The following is a 17,437-nucleotide window of genomic DNA, read 5'->3' as shown; positions in this document are numbered from 1 at the left end:
CCAAAAGCAACTACAGCATTTGCTCAAGAAACTTCCTGAAAAAGCACAAGATCAAATCCGCACAGACACACCCCTGGAACCCCGACCTGGGATATTCTATCTACTACCCAAGATCCATAAACCTGGAAATCCTGGGCGCCCCATCATCTCAGGCATTGGCACCCTGACAGCAGGATTGTCTGGCTATGTAGACTCCCTCCTCAGGCCCTATGCTACCAGCACTCCCAGCTACCTTCGAGACACCACTGACTTCCTGAGGAAACTTCAGTCCATCGGTGATCTTCCTGATAACACCATCCTGGCCACTGTGGATGTAGAAGCCCTCTACACCAACATTCCACACAAAGATGGACTACAAGCCATCAAGAACACTATCCCCGATAATGTCACGGCTAACCTGGTGGCTGAACTTTGTGACTTTGTCCTTACCCATAACTATTTCACATTTGGGGACAATGTATACCTTCAGATCAGCGGCACTGCTATGGGTACCTGCATGGCCCCACAGTATGCCAACATTTTTATGGCTGATTTAGAACAACGCTTCCTCAGCTCTCGTCCCCTAAAGCCCCTACTCTACTTGCGCTATATTGATGACATCTTCATCATCTGGACCCATGGAAAAGAAGCCCTTGAGGAATTCCACCATGATTTCAACAATTTCCATCCCACCACCAACCTCAGCCTGGTCCAGTCCACACAAGAGATCCACTTCCTGGACACTACAGTGCTAATAAACAATGGTCACATAAACACCACCCTATACCGGAAACCTACTGACCGCTATTCCTACCTGCATGCCTCCAGCTTTCACCCTGACCACACCACACGATCCATCGTCTACAGCCAAGCTCTGTGATACAACCGCATTTGCTCCAACCCCTCAGACAGAGACAAACACCTACAAGATCTCTGTCAAGCTTTCTTACAACTACAATACCCACCTGCAGAAGTAAAGAAACAGATTGATAGAGCCAGAAGTTACCTACTACAGGACAGGCCTAACAAAGAAAATAACAGAACGCCACTAGCCGTCACCTTCAGCCCCCAACTAAAACCCCTCCAACGCATTATTAAGGATCTACAACCTATCCTAAAGGATGACCCAGCACTCTCACAAATCTTGGGAGACAGGCCAGTCCTTGCCTACAGACAGCCCCGCAACCTGAAGCAAATACTCACCAACAACCACATACCACACAACAGAACCACTAACCCAGGAACTTATCCTTGCAACAAAGCCCGTTGCCAACTGTGCCCACATATCTATTCAGGGGACACCATCACAGGGCCTAATAACAGCCACGCTATCAGAGGCTCGTTCACCTGCACATCCACCAATGTGATATATGCCATCATGTGCCAGCAATGCCCCTCTGCCATGTACATTGGTCAAACTGGACAGTCTCTATGTAAAAGAATAAATGGACACAAATCAGATGTCAAGAATTATAACATTCATAAACCAGTCAGAGAACACTTCAATCTCTCTGGTCACGCAATCACAGACATGAAGGTCGCTATCTTAAAACAAAAAAACTTCAAATCCAGATTCCAGCGAGAAACTGCTGAATTGGAATTCATTTGCAAATTGGATACTATTAATTTAGGCTTAAATAGAGACTGGGAGTGGCTAAGTCATTATGCAAGGTAGCCTGTGTCCTCTTGTTTTTTCCTACCCCCCCCCCCCCCCGATGTTCTGGTTTAACTTGGATTTAAACTTGGAGAGTGGTCAGTTTGGATGAGCTATTACCAGCAGGAGAGTGAGTTTGTGTGTGTATGGGGGTGTGGGGGATGTGAGAGAACCTGGATTTGTGCAGGAAATAGCCCAACTTGATTGTCATGCACATTGTGTAAAGAGTTGTCACTTTGGATGGGCTATCACCAGCAGGAGAGTGAATTTGTGTGGGGGGGTGGAGGGTGAGAAAACCTGGATTTGTGCTGGAAATGGCCCACCTGATGATCACTTTAGATAAGCTATTACCAGCAGGACAGTGGGGTGGGAGGAGGTATTGTTTCATATTCTCTGTGTGTATATATAAAGTCTGCTGCAGTTTCCACAGTATGCATCCGATGAAGTGAGCTGTAGCTCACGAAAGCTTATGCTCAAATAAATTGGTTAGTCTCTAAGGTGCCACTAGTACTCCTTTTCTTTTTGCGAATACAGACTAACACGGCTGTTACTCTGAAACTTCCCAAAAATGGAGGCCATGGGGGAGTGGTAAAGTAGCGGACATGCCTTGCACAAACCTCTTGCAAGAACTAAGTGTTTTGATTGGTGGTAGGGATTAGAAAATATTGTCTTCCTTTTAGCTGCCAAAAGGGGTTGGAAAGCTGTAAAATTCTCTCACTGATTACCTGAAGGCTACAAAAGGTAAGTGGTGAAGCTCTGGCTGCATAACTTAACTTCCATTGACTTCAGTAAAGCAGAATTGTACCTGTAGTCTTCAAGGTCAATCCTGATGTAATTCCCAACAGCTAGGTTGTATGGCTTTGCTTTTTTACATGAATGGTGTATCTGTACACCCTAATAGGACACTCTGATGAGCATAGGGCTAAGTTTAGATTTCCAGTGAAATGTTCAGTTCTTGGAGATGCAGTGAAAAAATGGAGGTACTCATTTAAAAGGCTTTTAGAGCTAATTAAATAGTGTATTTAATTGTAACACATTTTCAAACAGGCTTTTTCCTTTAAACTTTAAGAGATTTGGTAACATGGATATCTTTCATGCTTGCTTACGTACTTTGTCCTTGGGTTACAGCTGTCAAGTAAACTTTTAAAGTCCTACTGATGGTCATTCACATTTTGTGAAGATAAACTAGAACAATAGCTTGTTCAATGTGATACTGAAACATAAAAGGGATGTTTTCTCTGAACATCTTCACATATTAGCTGGCTCCAGATTGTGGATGTCTGTTTTATCCTTGTAATTTCATATCTGCTCCCCCTTTTTTAAGTTTAATTCCTTAACATCTAGCGATTTTGTTGTGCCACCTGTGGTGTTCCAGGATCACTTTAATATCACAAGTCTAATTACAATATGTGATGAACCTTTGGCCTCTTTTCAGCATTTTGTCTTCTGAGGCTCCTAATTTTATTTGAGCCTGATTAAAAGCCCTCGTAAAGCTTTTAGTTATGTACTAATCATGGCTATGCACTGAACACTACGAGCCGCTAAATTCCTCTTTTCAGGAATCTACCAGTATGTTTTCTTATATGACAGTGTATGTTTTCATATATTTCTTAGACAAGAGGTTGACCTTTACAAATGTGGGATAAGGGAAAAATAAGATTTTCATGCCCTCAATTTGACATACTTTATAACATCAGCTAAGCCTATAGATAGTTTGGATGGTGGTTCTCTTTATATTGCCCTCATCTGCCTGCTTCAATGAGTTATTTAAAACTAAAACAAAAACCAAACCACCCAGAATCAGATATACCAGGATTGTTACCCTGAAACTAAAGTTTCCATGGAAATAGTCTCTAAACGTTCCCCTGCAGTGTTTGCAAACTCTGCAACTTAGTAGGAGAATGAGATCGAGAAGTGAAATTGTCTAGATAAAAATGAAACATTATGCTGTTTTCATCCTCCCAACTGAGTAAAAAATATAAATGTTGAAGAATTAATTTTAGATGGTAATAGTCAGAAACAGTGTGGGTAACATAGGCAAAGAAAACAGCTTTTCAAAATGTCTTTTAGCCTGTGGTTTTAAATGTCACTTTACTGCTGGGGGAAAAAGCAGAAGGGGGAATAGGAAGAGTGGACTGGGCTTCCAAGCAGTTCTGTTATCAAAAGGTGCTTCAGGGGAATTCTACTTGAGTACTTGCCAAAAAAAATAAAGGCTGCTATCTCTGCAGTGATCCTGACTTCAGCTGGCTTAGAGCTGGTGACTTTCGGGTCCAATATATGCCATTCTGATGCAGGAGGCTAGTTCTTGTTGTCATGCCCACAAGGATGTGGTTAGATCCTTGATTCAGAAAGCTTTGAAGTTCCTCTAAAGCGAAAGTTACTTTCTGCAGAACTAAACTTCAAGGCCAGAGTCCTATGTTCAACACAGAAAATTTCATATGCTGCATGCCATCCTGCTTACGCAATGGGCTTTTCTCAGAGTGGAATCTTCATACATTTTAATGAGGAGGTCACTTGCATGCATGATTCTATTTGAACAATACATTAACTGTTTGAAGGAAGCTGGCTGACTTTGGAATGTCTTATGAAAATTGCATGTTGAGTTTGTAGGGACGACTACTCTAAATGATTAAGTTATCAATGCCATCTTAAAAGGATATTGAGCTAAAAACAATACATCCGAAACAAGCACTTATTTGTTGCTAATGCTTTCTTAAATTATTACAACATAAAAATGTCAGGCTAAGTTGACTTCACCAGTGACTGTTTGCTTACTGTGGTTTGCTCATGAAAATAGACAGCGAAAACAGACTAGCTGCTTTTCCTTTTATAATGCACTAGCATAATGTTGCAGTATCTTGGTTGCAGACAGTATGGGGAGTTGTTCAGAGGCCAGAAATCCTGTTTTCATGTTTGTTAAACCGCCCTTACCCTAAAACATGCTTTAAAAAGTGTTACTGAAGGGGGACAGTGAACGTTGACTCATGTCGAACAAAGTTACAACCAAATGAAAGTTCCTACCGCCATTGTGTCTTGTAATTTAAAAGTTGGACTCAGCTTGCTTTCAGTGTCTTAAATTATTTAGTGCAAAGGTCAATCCAAGGTATGGTGTGTGAGCTCTGCTTTCTGCAAAAAGACCTTTTGGGGAGGTATCCCTGGCTGTGCTCCTTGCTTGGAAACTGAATTTGGTTCTGGGTGGCCCTCTCCTGTTCCTCATAGCAGAACACTTGGTACATGCATTCCTTTTGGCAGTGGTCCTGACAGGATCACTGAGGTAAGTAAGCCGAACCATGAGACAGTCAACTGAACACTAGATGTGAGATCCTGGTATTCTGACCTGTTTATGCTGTAGGTCACTGATATGTAAAAGACTAACAGTTTCCAAGTATACTTTAGGGGAGAATCCTAGTTCTGTGCTGATGGTTAAAGATTTAACACAGAAAGTATGTCACTTCCCTTCACTGAAGATAGATTCTTTCCTTTTTCAAACCATAGTAGGATAGCTTCTCTTAGCCAAGGAGACAGGTGCCAGAGGAACCTACAGCTAGCTTTACTCCATTGTGAGCATTGGTCTGATCTGGTTAACAAGTCTCAAGTGCTTCGGAGTAGGAAATCTTTTCATGTTCTACATACACATATTTGCATTCTTTGTCATCTTATCTAAATTGGCCTTAACTATATCTGTTTTATGTCTCCCCCTACTCCACCTTTTTTCTCCATGAAGCTGAGGGTTTTATAGTATCTTGCAAGGTGAGATAAATGTGGCTGAATGGGAGGTAGGCTGTCCTCTGAAAAAATCTTCAACTGAGGGGATCAAGGCTCTTGAAATATCAGCTTCATTAGGCCTCTCTTGGGTTGGTTAGGTGGTAGTTGCTCCACGTACCATCACATGGGAAACCAGAATTTTTGTCCTGACTTTCTTGCTGCCCAAGCTAGAAGTTAGATGAACAGGAGGGAGTGCCTAGAGTTGCTCTTGGCTGACTAGTGCTGATTGTCATTAAAAGAGCATTTTGCTGAGACTTCCAGACTCTGGAAGTAACAACTGTTCTTTTAAAAGAAAACACAAGAGAAAACCCCACCAAAAACATGGGTCCCTAACTTTCAAAAGGCTGAATAACTGGTTGCATTTGTGTGTAAAATGTCTTGCAGATGTTTGGGAGTAAACCCAAATGTTAAAGTTCAAAATGATTAGACTTCGCTCTTTTGCATTCAGCACTGTATGACGCTAAGATGTTGCAAGTGCACTCTACCCTCACTGTTATAGTCTGACCCCGCCTCTCACGCTGTAACTTTCTTACATGCCACCTCTTTACTCAAAACCCTGTTATGAGGACCTAATATAAATGCAATTTTTGTGAGGTGCTATTTTTTTTTATTTTATAGGCTCAGTATATCTTGTGTCTGATAATGAGGCAGAGTAAGATGTTCCCTCAAACTTTCCTTTTAATACAACTTAGCTGATGTTTCTAGGAATTTATCAAAACTAGGGATAATATATATCTGCTTAAGAGAGTCTAAATTGGAGCAGGCACGTACTCTTTGCCTACAGATTTCTCCTTAAGGCAATGAAGCAGACATCCTGAACTCTTTAGAAATGGTGTGAGGAATGCATGTGGCAAGTAATGAGTTCTTGACTATCTTGTTGTCCAGAGAGCAACACAGCTGGCTGACTGGTGCTTGGAATCTGATTGGAAGGTATTAAAACTTTTCAACTGTCTCCCAAAAGACTCATATATGCATATAATCATATGCAGATACATCTGCACACGATTAATACTCATGCACTTAGCGAGGCATGTAAATTAGAATCTGCTTAGGGTTCAGCATTGCTTGCTTGCAACTCTTCAAGGTATAATTAAAAGCAAATGTCACTGGCAGCAGTTTGTTGTGAGAGTCATGCTTTAGTAATATCTTGGAGTGTGCTATAGGCTTGCAGTCTTGCAGAACTCAAACCTACCCACTTAAGAATCAGCAAAAACATATTCACTGTATTGTGAACATACTTTAACTTTCAGAAGAATCTAAACTATATCGCTAGTATTACTGCCGAATAGCACTGATTTATGTGCACATCTAACAATTGCTTGCTGTCACCAAAAGGCAGAACCTGTAATGAGCATATATCCTCAGTGTTTTTCCGTCAGGAATTCTACAGCAATATTCTGTTTCCAATCCATTGGGAGCTTAAACGTGAGGGGTGGGAAGAGAGAACATAATTGATTATCTTTGAACAGCTGAGTTAGAAACCAGTTTGGATTTTGTCTTTAGTAGGCCTCTGCGGTTGATAGATCCTCAGTAGCCTTCTTCCCAGCTAATATTCATAGAGGTCTAGATTGGTAGATTTATGGTGTTCACATGCTACAGTATTGGGTGACCTTTTAAAAATAAATAAATAAAACCTAAATAAGTTACGGTGGATATCTTTTTGCTTCTCCTTAAAGTAGGCCCAAAGCTTAGATCTGTCTTAAAAGTTGTTTAATTTTACATTGCCAGTATTGTACTACAAGTGGTGGAGTTCTTCAGCTGTAACTTGACACCATACAAAAGCTGGGTTTGAGTATGCATGAACTTTTTCTCATCCTGTGCTCTGGTTCTGAGCAGGCCCATACAACAAGCTAACGATCTTGGTCTCCTGAAGAGCTCTAAGACTTTTTTTTGTAAATTTTACTCTGCTTACAAGAGCCAAAGGAACACAAGACAGCTATGCTAGCTGCAGCATGGTTTTTTTCCCCCAGTAAAAATATGCTGACTTTAAGTTTCAAATATTTGCACTTTAAGTGAAAATTTCCAATGTTGAATGGAAATGCAACTTACTAGAGCCCAAATTCTGTCTGAAGCCTTCATTTGTACCCTATACAAATAAAATGGAACTCCTTGGCATGGATCTAAGTGGTAAGGAAGCCTTGTATGTTCAGGAGATTGTACAGCTTCTTTTAAAAAAAAAAAAAAAATCACTCAAGGCTTGCTGCCTTCCAGTCAAATAGCAGTGGATATTTCTCCTCTTAATGGTTCTGATTTCCTGTTTCAGTAAGTCTTACAAACTTGCTAGTGTAGGTATCCCTTGTTTGCTGTTACTGCAGTTTCTCCGCCTGTCTGTGTTCCTCTGGGTGTCCCAAAAGTGACTGCTTGTCCTGTTTATTAAGAGGAGACAGCAAGCCTTATCTTCCTCTGCCATCTCAACCCTGTCCTAAAAAAACAAACAACAACAACAAAAACCACACTTGGGGGCAGGGCTATACAAAGACCAGAGTCACCTTAGAGGTGAAACTGTTAAGGTGGAGGCTGCTGTGTGGACTTGGATCATAGTCCCCAACACACCCCTTAAAGGGGAAGGCAGCTTTCTATTTTGAGACTCTGTTCCCCTCTTGTAATTTTCCTGTTTATTGCAGTCCATATTCTCTGGTAATAAGCACTAGAGTATTGCTGCCCTTCATACTGGGGAAACTCCCACTGAAAAATCTCGGTTTTTCTGGTCTGTAGTCTTTCCATTGACATTTTTCAGAAAAATGAGAGAATGGGCTGAGACCATATAACAAGAATACTAATAGAATTGTCAGACTGCCTATTTAAAAGGCCATGGTTGCATTTATATGTAAATACCATAGACAAAGATCTAATGGATTTTACTTGGGGAAGCAAAGATATGAAGTCCTTAACTAACTTCTAATGTTATCTGTGCATGGGATGTAGAAAACTATTTAATTCAGCACTAAACCTACACATTGTAAATCTGTGGCAATCCCAAAGGGAAGTTCTTAACTGAGTTTTCTAGCCTACCCATGATGTCCATCCTAAATGTTCCATGATATACCTATTATGTAACAGCAATATATTCCACCTGACTGGAACTGCTGTTTGCTGCAGCTGGAGTTCACAGGAGCATCCCATAAAAGCTGTACTCAGGGGCACTAGCAGTTCATGGCAAACAGCTAATAACTGGACTTGGTAGATATTTCACCTAACTTCACTTCCCTTTCCTTTCCACAACAGTGGCTGTGTGTGTTTATGCAGTTGAGGTCCTCATCCAAAAACAAATAAAATGCCATCCTCACATATGCTGTAGTTCAGATATGCTATTGGGTGTTACTGTCCAAGGCTTTTATTTCTCTTAAATGAAGAATGCTTTCATAGTCCTTTCTGACCAGGCAGCTAGTAGCTACCACTCTGTAAATAGCTATGTCCTATTCAGCCATTTACAATTTTGCTGTATACTAGGATTCTGAGCAAGCACTGTGCAGTAGTTGAGTCTTGAGTATTTAATTGGTAAATCAAAAACTGGTTCCTCACTGCTTCCATGCAGATGGTTGGCAGTTACATGGACACTGATTTCTGCAGCATCAACTTGCCAAGAAGTAAGTATTGGCTCTTTAAATTTCTTAAACACATTAGGTGCTAGGAGTTTACTGGGCATGTATCCCACTGCTAGAAGTGGGAAGCATTGTGACTGTACACTGTGTAGAGCAGGGGTGGGCAAACTTTTTGGCTCAAGGGCCACATCGGGGTGCAAAATAGTATGGAGGGCTGGGTAGGGAAAGCTATGCCTCTGCAAACAGCCTGGCCCCTACGCCCTGACTGCCCCCCTCAGAACCCCCGACCCATCCAACCCCCTTGCTCCTTGTCCCCTCACTTAATCCTCACTCTTCTCTGTTCCAAATCTGAAAGGCTTCTGCTTGTCCAGATGTGTTGGATTTTCTTCTAGTTAAGTTTTTGGCTGGCCTGTGAGGAAGGGAGCTTATTATTCCTGCAATAAATACCCTATTCTACAGGAAAAGTTGATATGCCTAGCTCTGATAGAGTTCTTCATCTGCCAGTCTCAAAGCTCTTTCCAAAGATCATTAACCCTATTTGACAGGAGAAAAACAGGCCTGGAGGCGAAGACTTGCCCTAGATCACCCAGCAGGCCAGTGGCATGTGTATATCCAAACATGGTTTTCCTTCAAGGCTGAGTAACATTACATACTGTATTTTAGAGCTGTGACAGTTATGTGCCCCTTTCAGTTGCAACAGTACTTTGTTTATCTCTGGTTACAGTTTAAAAAAGTGTAGGGAATCTTCCAGATTAGTGTTTTTTACTTCCAGTGGATGGAAACCTCTGCTTCTTAATGTGTGGTTAAGGAGTGTGGGGGGGCGGAAATCTGCTATGTTGCTGAAATTAAAATGGATTTTTACAAGTTGGTAGGTCAATCTATGAAATGTTAGAGTCTCAGCTATATGTTATGCTATAATCTGACTTCAGTAACCAAAGTGCTGCACATGCTTAGCCATGCAGTGTATACAGCAGGAAGTGGTAGCACATGTCACTAGATCTGTGCAAATGGGTGCAGCTCACCACTTCCTGTTACTGTAGTGAAGAACAAAGGAAATGTCCATTTCTAATTCACTTAAGCCTCTCAGAATGCTGCAGTCACTTATTTGATTTTTTTTTTGTACTTTTCATTGTAACTGTGAGGCTCATGGTTTTTCTCACTACCTGTTCCTTGTTTTTAGATTCTTAAAATTTTTCACTTTCAGCGCAGATGCATTTAACATGGTCTTTTTTTGGATTCTGTAGAGCTGTTTTGTGCCAAGAAATCCTGAGTTTTAGAGTAGGTCAGATTATGGTTGTATAAATTTTTTTTTCAGGGAAAATACTAACCAGAAGAGATTATCCAGTGTTCACCAGAGTGGATCGGGGCACACAATGTGCTTGGTTTGAGTGTGCAACATATGCCCATACCTCAGGAAACCTGGCCCTTCTGGGGCTTTATTTGAAACATCTTAAACTGCAGCTCTTGTTGGTATGGTCTTCGTTTCTTGTGCATTGTGAACTAATGATTTTAAACCACGCTAGTTTCAGAACCTTTTTTTTCTTTGCTTGACACTTGTTATAATTATCATTAAAACTTCAGGCCTAGAGATGATGAATAAGGAACTCTTAAAACCCTCTGACTTAAATTGCTATTGTCCATAATATTCTTTTTTTAGAAGAGAAGTGGATATTGCATTAGTGTTTTCAGTTTTAGTAAAAACGTTAAATTTAAATTCCAACACTTGTAAAGTGCTTTGCGATGGCAGCCAAGCTAATTCAGAAAGTTTCCAAATGTAGAAACTTGGAAATTTTTTTTAATCCATTCATATTTTTAACATGTTTTTTCCCCCTCCCCGATTGCTGTAAACACACACCTCTTCAATAAACAAGAGAATCTGATTATAGAAACTAGCAGGGTGCTGGACGCACAGTGCTATTAAATGTTATGTGAAAATATGTATTTTTTTTCTAATTTCAGTTATGGTAATCCTGGGCGTAACTTGAAAGGACATGAAAATCCGTAACAGAAGTGCCTTGCTAAATTGACATAAAAGTGAAGTTGATGAACTAATCTAATTTCTCAATAACTTTGAAACTTGTTAATGAATCATGAATAATTAAATTAATATCTGGAGTTGACTATAGCTAGAGTCATTACATTAAGTTAGAACAGTGTTATCAGTAAAAGTTCATGCAGTATCAAAATATTAATGTGGTGTTTGTAGTGACAACATACATTCTTACAAACTAGTGTTGCTTTAAATTTCATATCCTCACTTCATTGCATCTGATATTGAACAGCTGAAATTTGGTGGCATCTTCACAAAATCAAAATGTTTCCACCTCCTGAGTATGTAAGTCAAAGTTCAAGTGATTCACGCATTTGTATACTGATGTGTCATCTTCAAACTCAATTGCAATATAAAAAATCCTGGAACTTCCTATTTTTAGCTGTATATAAGCCCTTGATGCTAGAAACAGAATTTTCTTCACTAAATGTAGCTGTCCATTAAATGGCTATTGTCAAATGTATATTAGAGGAAAATCCATATGGATCATAGACCGTGATTAAATGTTGGGTAATTTATTTAGGAAAAGAAATGGGGCCATGATTTTCAAACTGGATTGGTAATCTAGGGGCTGTAGCAGACTTAAAAGGGTTCTGACTTATAAATAATGGGTGCTTGGTGTCAATGTAAGAGAGCTTGATTTTTTTCAGATACCAAGTTAGACATCCAAAAACCAAGATGCCCAAATCACTAATCCATTTGGAAATCATAGTCTTAACTCCTAGATCCGTTGTTTTTATGATCACATTCTCAGATTCTAATAGGTGATATTGAAAATTCTACCCATAATATATAAAGTTACTGCCAGTTTTAACCATAGTGTATGCAACTTACTTTATTTTCATAACTACAGAACTAACGTAGCATTTCCTTACTACATTTGTGAGGTTATGACTTAATCTAGAAAACAAGACTTGGGGTAAAATTTTGAAAAGTGAACCTTGAGTGCTTTTATATACTCTGTGTGTGTGTGTGTGTATTATATATCTCCATGATCTATTGCAGTAGGCATCATTTACGGACCAGCCTATACATCTGGTTTGCAGATAGAATCATAGAATATCAGGGTTGGAAGGGGCCTCAGGAGGTCATCTAGTCCAACACCCTGCTCAAAGCAGTACCAATCCCCAATTAAATCATCCCAGCCAGGGATTTGTCAAGCCTGACCTTAAAAACTTCTAAGGAAGGAGATTCTACCATCTCCCTAGGTAACGCATTCCAGTGTTTCACCACCCTCCTAGTGAAAAATTTTTTCCTAATATCCAACCTAAACCTCCCCCATTGCAACTAGAGACCATTACTCCTTGTCCTGTCATCTTCTACCACTGAGAATAGTCTAGATCCATCCTCTTTGGAACCACCTCTCAGGTAGTTGAAAGCAGCTATCCAATCCCCTCTCATTCTTCTCTTCTGCAGACTAAACAATCCCAGTTCCCTCAGCCTCTCCTCATAAGTCATGTGTTCCAGACTCCTAATAATTTTTGTTGCCCTTCGCTGGACTCTCTCCAATTTTTCCACATCCTTCTTGTAGTGTGGGGCCCAAAACTGGACACAATACTCCAGATAAGGCCTCACCAATGTCGAATAGAGGGGAACGATCACGTCCCTCCATCTGCTGGCTATGCCCCTACTTATACATCCCAAAATGCCATTGGCTTTCTTGGCAACAAGGGCACGCTGTTGATTCATATCCAGCTTCTCGTCCACTGTCAACCCTAGGTCCTTTTCCGCAGAACTGCTGCCTAGCCGTTTGGTCCCTAGTCTGTAGCGGTGCATTGGATTCTTCTGTCCTAAGTGCAGGACCCTGCACTTACCCTTGTTGAACCTCATCAGATTTCTTTTGGCCCAGTCCTCCAATTTGTCTAGGTCCCTCTGTATCCTATCCCTACCTGCCACCGTATCTACCACTCTTCCTAGTTTAGTATCATCCGCAAATTTGCTGAGAGTGCAATCCACACCATCCTCCAAATCATTTATGAAGATATTGAACAAAACCGGCCCCAGGACCGACCCTTGGGGCACTCCACTTGATACCGGCTGCCATCTAGACATGGAGCCATTGATCACTGCCCGTTGAGCCCAACAATCTAGCCAACTTTCTACCCACCTTCTAGTGCATTCATCCAGCCCATACTTCTTTAACTTGTTGACAAGAATACTGTGGGAGACCGTGTCAAAAGCTTTGCTAAAGTCAAGAAACAATACATCCACTGCTTTCCCTTCATCCACAGAACCAGTAATCTCATCATAGAAGGCGATTAGATTAGTCAGGCATGACCTTCCCTTGGTGAATCCATGCTGACTGTTCCTGATCACTTTCCTCTCATGTAAGTGCTTCAGGATTGATTCCTTGAGGACCTGCTCATGATTTTTCCGGGGACTGAGGTGAGGCTGACTGGCCTGTAGTTCCCAGGATCCTCCTCCTTCCCTTTTCTAAAGATGGGCACTACATTAGCCTTTTTCCAGTCATCTGGGACTTCCCCCGGTCGCCATGAGTTTTCAAAGATAATGGCCAATGGCTCTGCAATCACAGCTGCCAACTCCTTTAGGACTCTTGGATGCAATGCATCCAGCCCCATAGACTTGTGCACGTCCAGCTTTTCTAAATAGTCCCTAATCGCTTCTTTCTCCACAGAGGGCTGGCCACCTACTCCGCATGCTGTGTTGCCCAGCGCAGCAGTCTGGGAGCTGACCTTGTTCGTGAAGACAGAGGCAAAAAAAAGCATTGAGTACATTAGCTTTTTCCACATCCTCTGTCACTAGGTTGCCTCCCTCATTCAGTAAGGGGCCCACACTTTCCTTGGCTTTCTTCTTGTTGCCAACATACCTGAAGAAACCCTTCTTGTTACTCTTAACATCTCTCGCTAGCTGCAGCTCCAGGTGCGGTTTGGCCCTCCTGATTTCATTCCTACATGCCCGAGCAACATTTTTATACTCTTCCCTGGTCATTTGTCCAAGCTTCCACTTCTTGTAAGCTTCTTTTTTATGTTTAAGATCTGCAAGGATTTCATTGTTAAGCCGAGCTGGTCGCCTGCCATATTTACTATTCTTTCGACACATCGGGATGGTTTGTCCCTGTAACCTCAATAGGGATTCTTTGAAATACAGCCAGCTCTCCTGGACTCCTTTCTCCCTCATTATTCCCCCAGGGGATCCTACCCATCAGTTCCCTGAGGGAGTCGAAGTCTGCTTTCCTGAAGTCCAGGGTCCGTATTCTGCTGCTTACCTTTCTTCCCTGTGTCAGGATCCTGAACTCGACCAACTCATGGTCACTGCCTCCCAGATTCCCATCCACTTTTGCTTCCCCTGCTAATTCTTCGCGGTTTGTGAGCAGCAGGTCAAGAAAAGCTCTCCCCCTAGTTGGCTCCTCCAGCACTTGCACCAGGAAATTGTCCCCTACGTTTTCCAAAAACTTCCTGGATTGTCTGTGCACCGCTGTAGTGCTCTCCCAGCAGATATCAGGATGTTTAAAGTCGCCCATGAGAACCAAGGCGTGCGATCTAGTAGCTTCTGCGAGTTGCCGGAAGAAAGCCTCATCCACCTCATCCCCCTGGTCCGGTGGTCTATAGCAGACTCCCGCCACTACATCACTCTTGTTGCTCACACTTCTAAACTTAATCCAGAGACACTCAGGTTTTTCTGCAGTTTCATACCGGAGCTCTGAGCAGTCATACTGCTCCCTTACATACAGTGCTACTCCCCCACCTTTTCTGCCCTGCCTGTCCTTCCTGAACAGTTTATAACCATCCATGACAGTACTCCAGTCATGTGAGTTATCCCACCAAGTCTGTTATTCCAATCACGTCATAATTCCTTGTCTTCACCAGGACCTCCAGTTCTCCTTGCTTGTTTCCAAGGCTTTGTGCATTTGTATATAGGCACTTGAGATAACCTGCTGATCGCCCCTCATTCTCAGTATGAGATAGGAGCCCTCCCCTCACAGACATTCCTGCCTGTGCTTCCTCCCGGTATCCTGCTTGCCCACTTACCTCAGGGCTTTGGTCTCCTTCCCCCGGTGAACCTAGTTTAAAGCCCTCCTCACTAGGTTAGCCAGCCTGCTCGCAAAGATGCTCTTCCATCTCTTCGTTAGGTGGAGCCCATCTCTGCCCAGCACTCCTCCTTCATGGAACAGCATCCCATGGTCAAAGAATCCAAAGCCTTCTCTCCGACACCACCTGCGTAGCCATTCGTTGACTTCCACGATTCGACGTTCCCTACCCCGGCCTTTTCCTTCCACGGGGAGGATGGACGAGAACACCACTTGCGCCTCAAACTCCTTTATCCTTTTTCCCAGAGCCACGTAGTCCACAGTGATCCGCTCAAGGTCATTCTTGGCAGTATCATTGGTGCCCACGTGGAGAAGCAGGAAGGGGTAGCGATCCGAGGACTTGATGCATCTCAGCAGTCTCTCCGTCACATCGTGAATCTTAGCCCCTGGCTAGCAGCAGACTTCTCTGTTTTCCCAGTCAGGGCGGCAGATAGATGACTCAGTCCCCCTGAGGAGAGTGTCCCCGACCACCACCACCCGCCTCCTTCTCTTGTGAGTGGTGGTCATGGAACCCACAACCTCAGGACATCGCATCTCATGCCTTCCAATCAGCGGAGTCTCCTTCTGCTTTCTCCCCCCAGACGTATCATCTGGTCTACTCTCCGCAATGGTACCTGTGGCGAGAACATGAAAACAATTACTTACCTGTGTCTGCGTTGCTGTTACCCGGACATTCCCCCTTCTTCTGGAGGTCACATGTTGCCAAGCTTCTTCACTGGCTTCTTGGCTCCGCTGTGCAACCTGCTCTAAATCTTTAGAGCTTTGTGCCCTAAGAAGCATATCATGACTTTTGTCCAGGAAATCCTCAGATTCTCGTATGCAACACAGGGTCGATATCTGTTGCTCCAGACCTTCAATCTTCTCTTCCAATATGGATACTAGCTTGCACTTTGTACAGACAAAGTCGCTTCTGTCCTGTGGAAGAAAGACAAACATGGCATATCCAGTGCAGGTCACAATAGCTGAACACCCCCCCCCCCCCCCACACACACACACATGACCTTCCTACTATGAGCTTCCTCAGAGAAACTGGCAAGATGTAAGCCTCACTGGGCTCACCCCAGGCAAACTCCTAGGCAAACTTCTGCTGTGTGCTGCTCTGCTGTTCCCCGCTGCTCAGCTGGTTCGCGGAGCTCTGGCTATTTTTAAACAGCCAGGCTTCCCTGAAACAGACAGACACCCCCAATACCCGCCCCCTGCAGGCTACCACCCAATCAGGCACTCGCTCAGGGCTTTCAAACTGCCCTCCCAGCAAACACACACTCAGATACTCGCCAATCCCAGGCAACTCCTGCTGTGTGCTGCTCAGCTGGTCTGCCGCCGCTCAGCTAGTTCATGGAGCTCTGATAAGAGTAACGCTTTCCTTTGTTTGACTATAAAGTGCCTTACCCCTCTCCTGCAGCTTCTGATTTGAAAATTTGGGCTTATTTCATTCTAAAGTAGCCACTAATATTAGAAGGCCAGTTTAAGGTACTGTAAGGCTGAATTTTTCAGACGTGTTGAGCACCCAGGACTCCCATGGACTTTGGTTAAACTTCAGGATAGTCAGAACTTTTGATAGTTGGGCCTTTCTCTCTAATTGGGCACCCAAAATTTGTGGCTACTTCTGAAAACTTTGGTCCTACAGTATAAATAAGTAGAGGGATGTTGGGGTGAGATCTTGAACTGGTATAAACTAGCATAGCGCCATTAACTTCAGTGTCTAGTTTTCTGTACAAATTCAGCAGAGTAATTTGAGAGTAACAACTTCAGAATCTTTACTGCTTTCCTACCATGACCCTTACTTTTATTTCAGAGCAATGAATAGAAAATTGAATATTTATTTCCTTTTTTCATTAAACTTATATGTTTCTCTCTGCCAGGAATTGATTTTAAAATCAGAACAATAGAACTAGATGGAAAGAAAATTAAGCTACAAATATGGTAAGTATTACAAAGCAATGTAAATAAAATAAGTTTTCAGTCAGGCTCAATTACTCATGGGCAGTAGAGTGCAATAGCATAAACAGGGCAGACTTCGGCCTGGTCTACACTATGGTGGAGGATCGATCTAAGTTGCGCAACTTCAGCTACGTGAATAACATAGCTGAAGTCGATATACTTAAATCTACTCACCGCGGTGTCTTCACTGTGGTGAGTCAACAGCTGACGCTCCCCCATTGACTCCACCTATGCCTCTCGCTCCGGTGGAGTACAGGAGTTGATGGAAGAGTGCTCGGCGGTCGATTTATTGCGTCTAGACTAGACATGATAAATCGACCCCCGCTGGATCGATCGCTGCCCCTCGATCCTGCAGGTAATGTAGACAAGCCCTGAGTGATGGAGAAGCTGTAAAACTTGTGGTAAGCTCTCGTACAATAGCTATCTGCCACCTTGTTCTTAGAGAAAAGGTTCTCCTA

General features: G+C 42.6%; 1 protein-coding gene across 1 annotated transcript in view; it reads left to right on the top strand.

Moving 5' to 3' along the window:
• The window catches only part of RAB8B (RAB8B, member RAS oncogene family), a 47,358-nt gene that overhangs the window by 9,298 nt on the left and 20,623 nt on the right, over positions 1–17,437 (top strand). Inside the window, exon 2 of the mRNA XM_084640563.1 lies at positions 16,901–16,961. Coding sequence (XP_084496689.1) covers positions 16,901–16,961 — 61 coding nt within the window. The remainder of the gene's footprint in view (positions 1–16,900; positions 16,962–17,437) is intronic.

The sequence above is a fragment of the Lepidochelys olivacea genome (genome assembly GCF_965140295.1).
Source record: "Lepidochelys olivacea isolate rLepOli2 genome assembly, chromosome: 10".
NCBI lineage: Eukaryota > Metazoa > Chordata > Testudines > Cheloniidae > Lepidochelys > Lepidochelys olivacea.
This window is presented reverse-complemented; position numbering and strand designations above follow the sequence as displayed.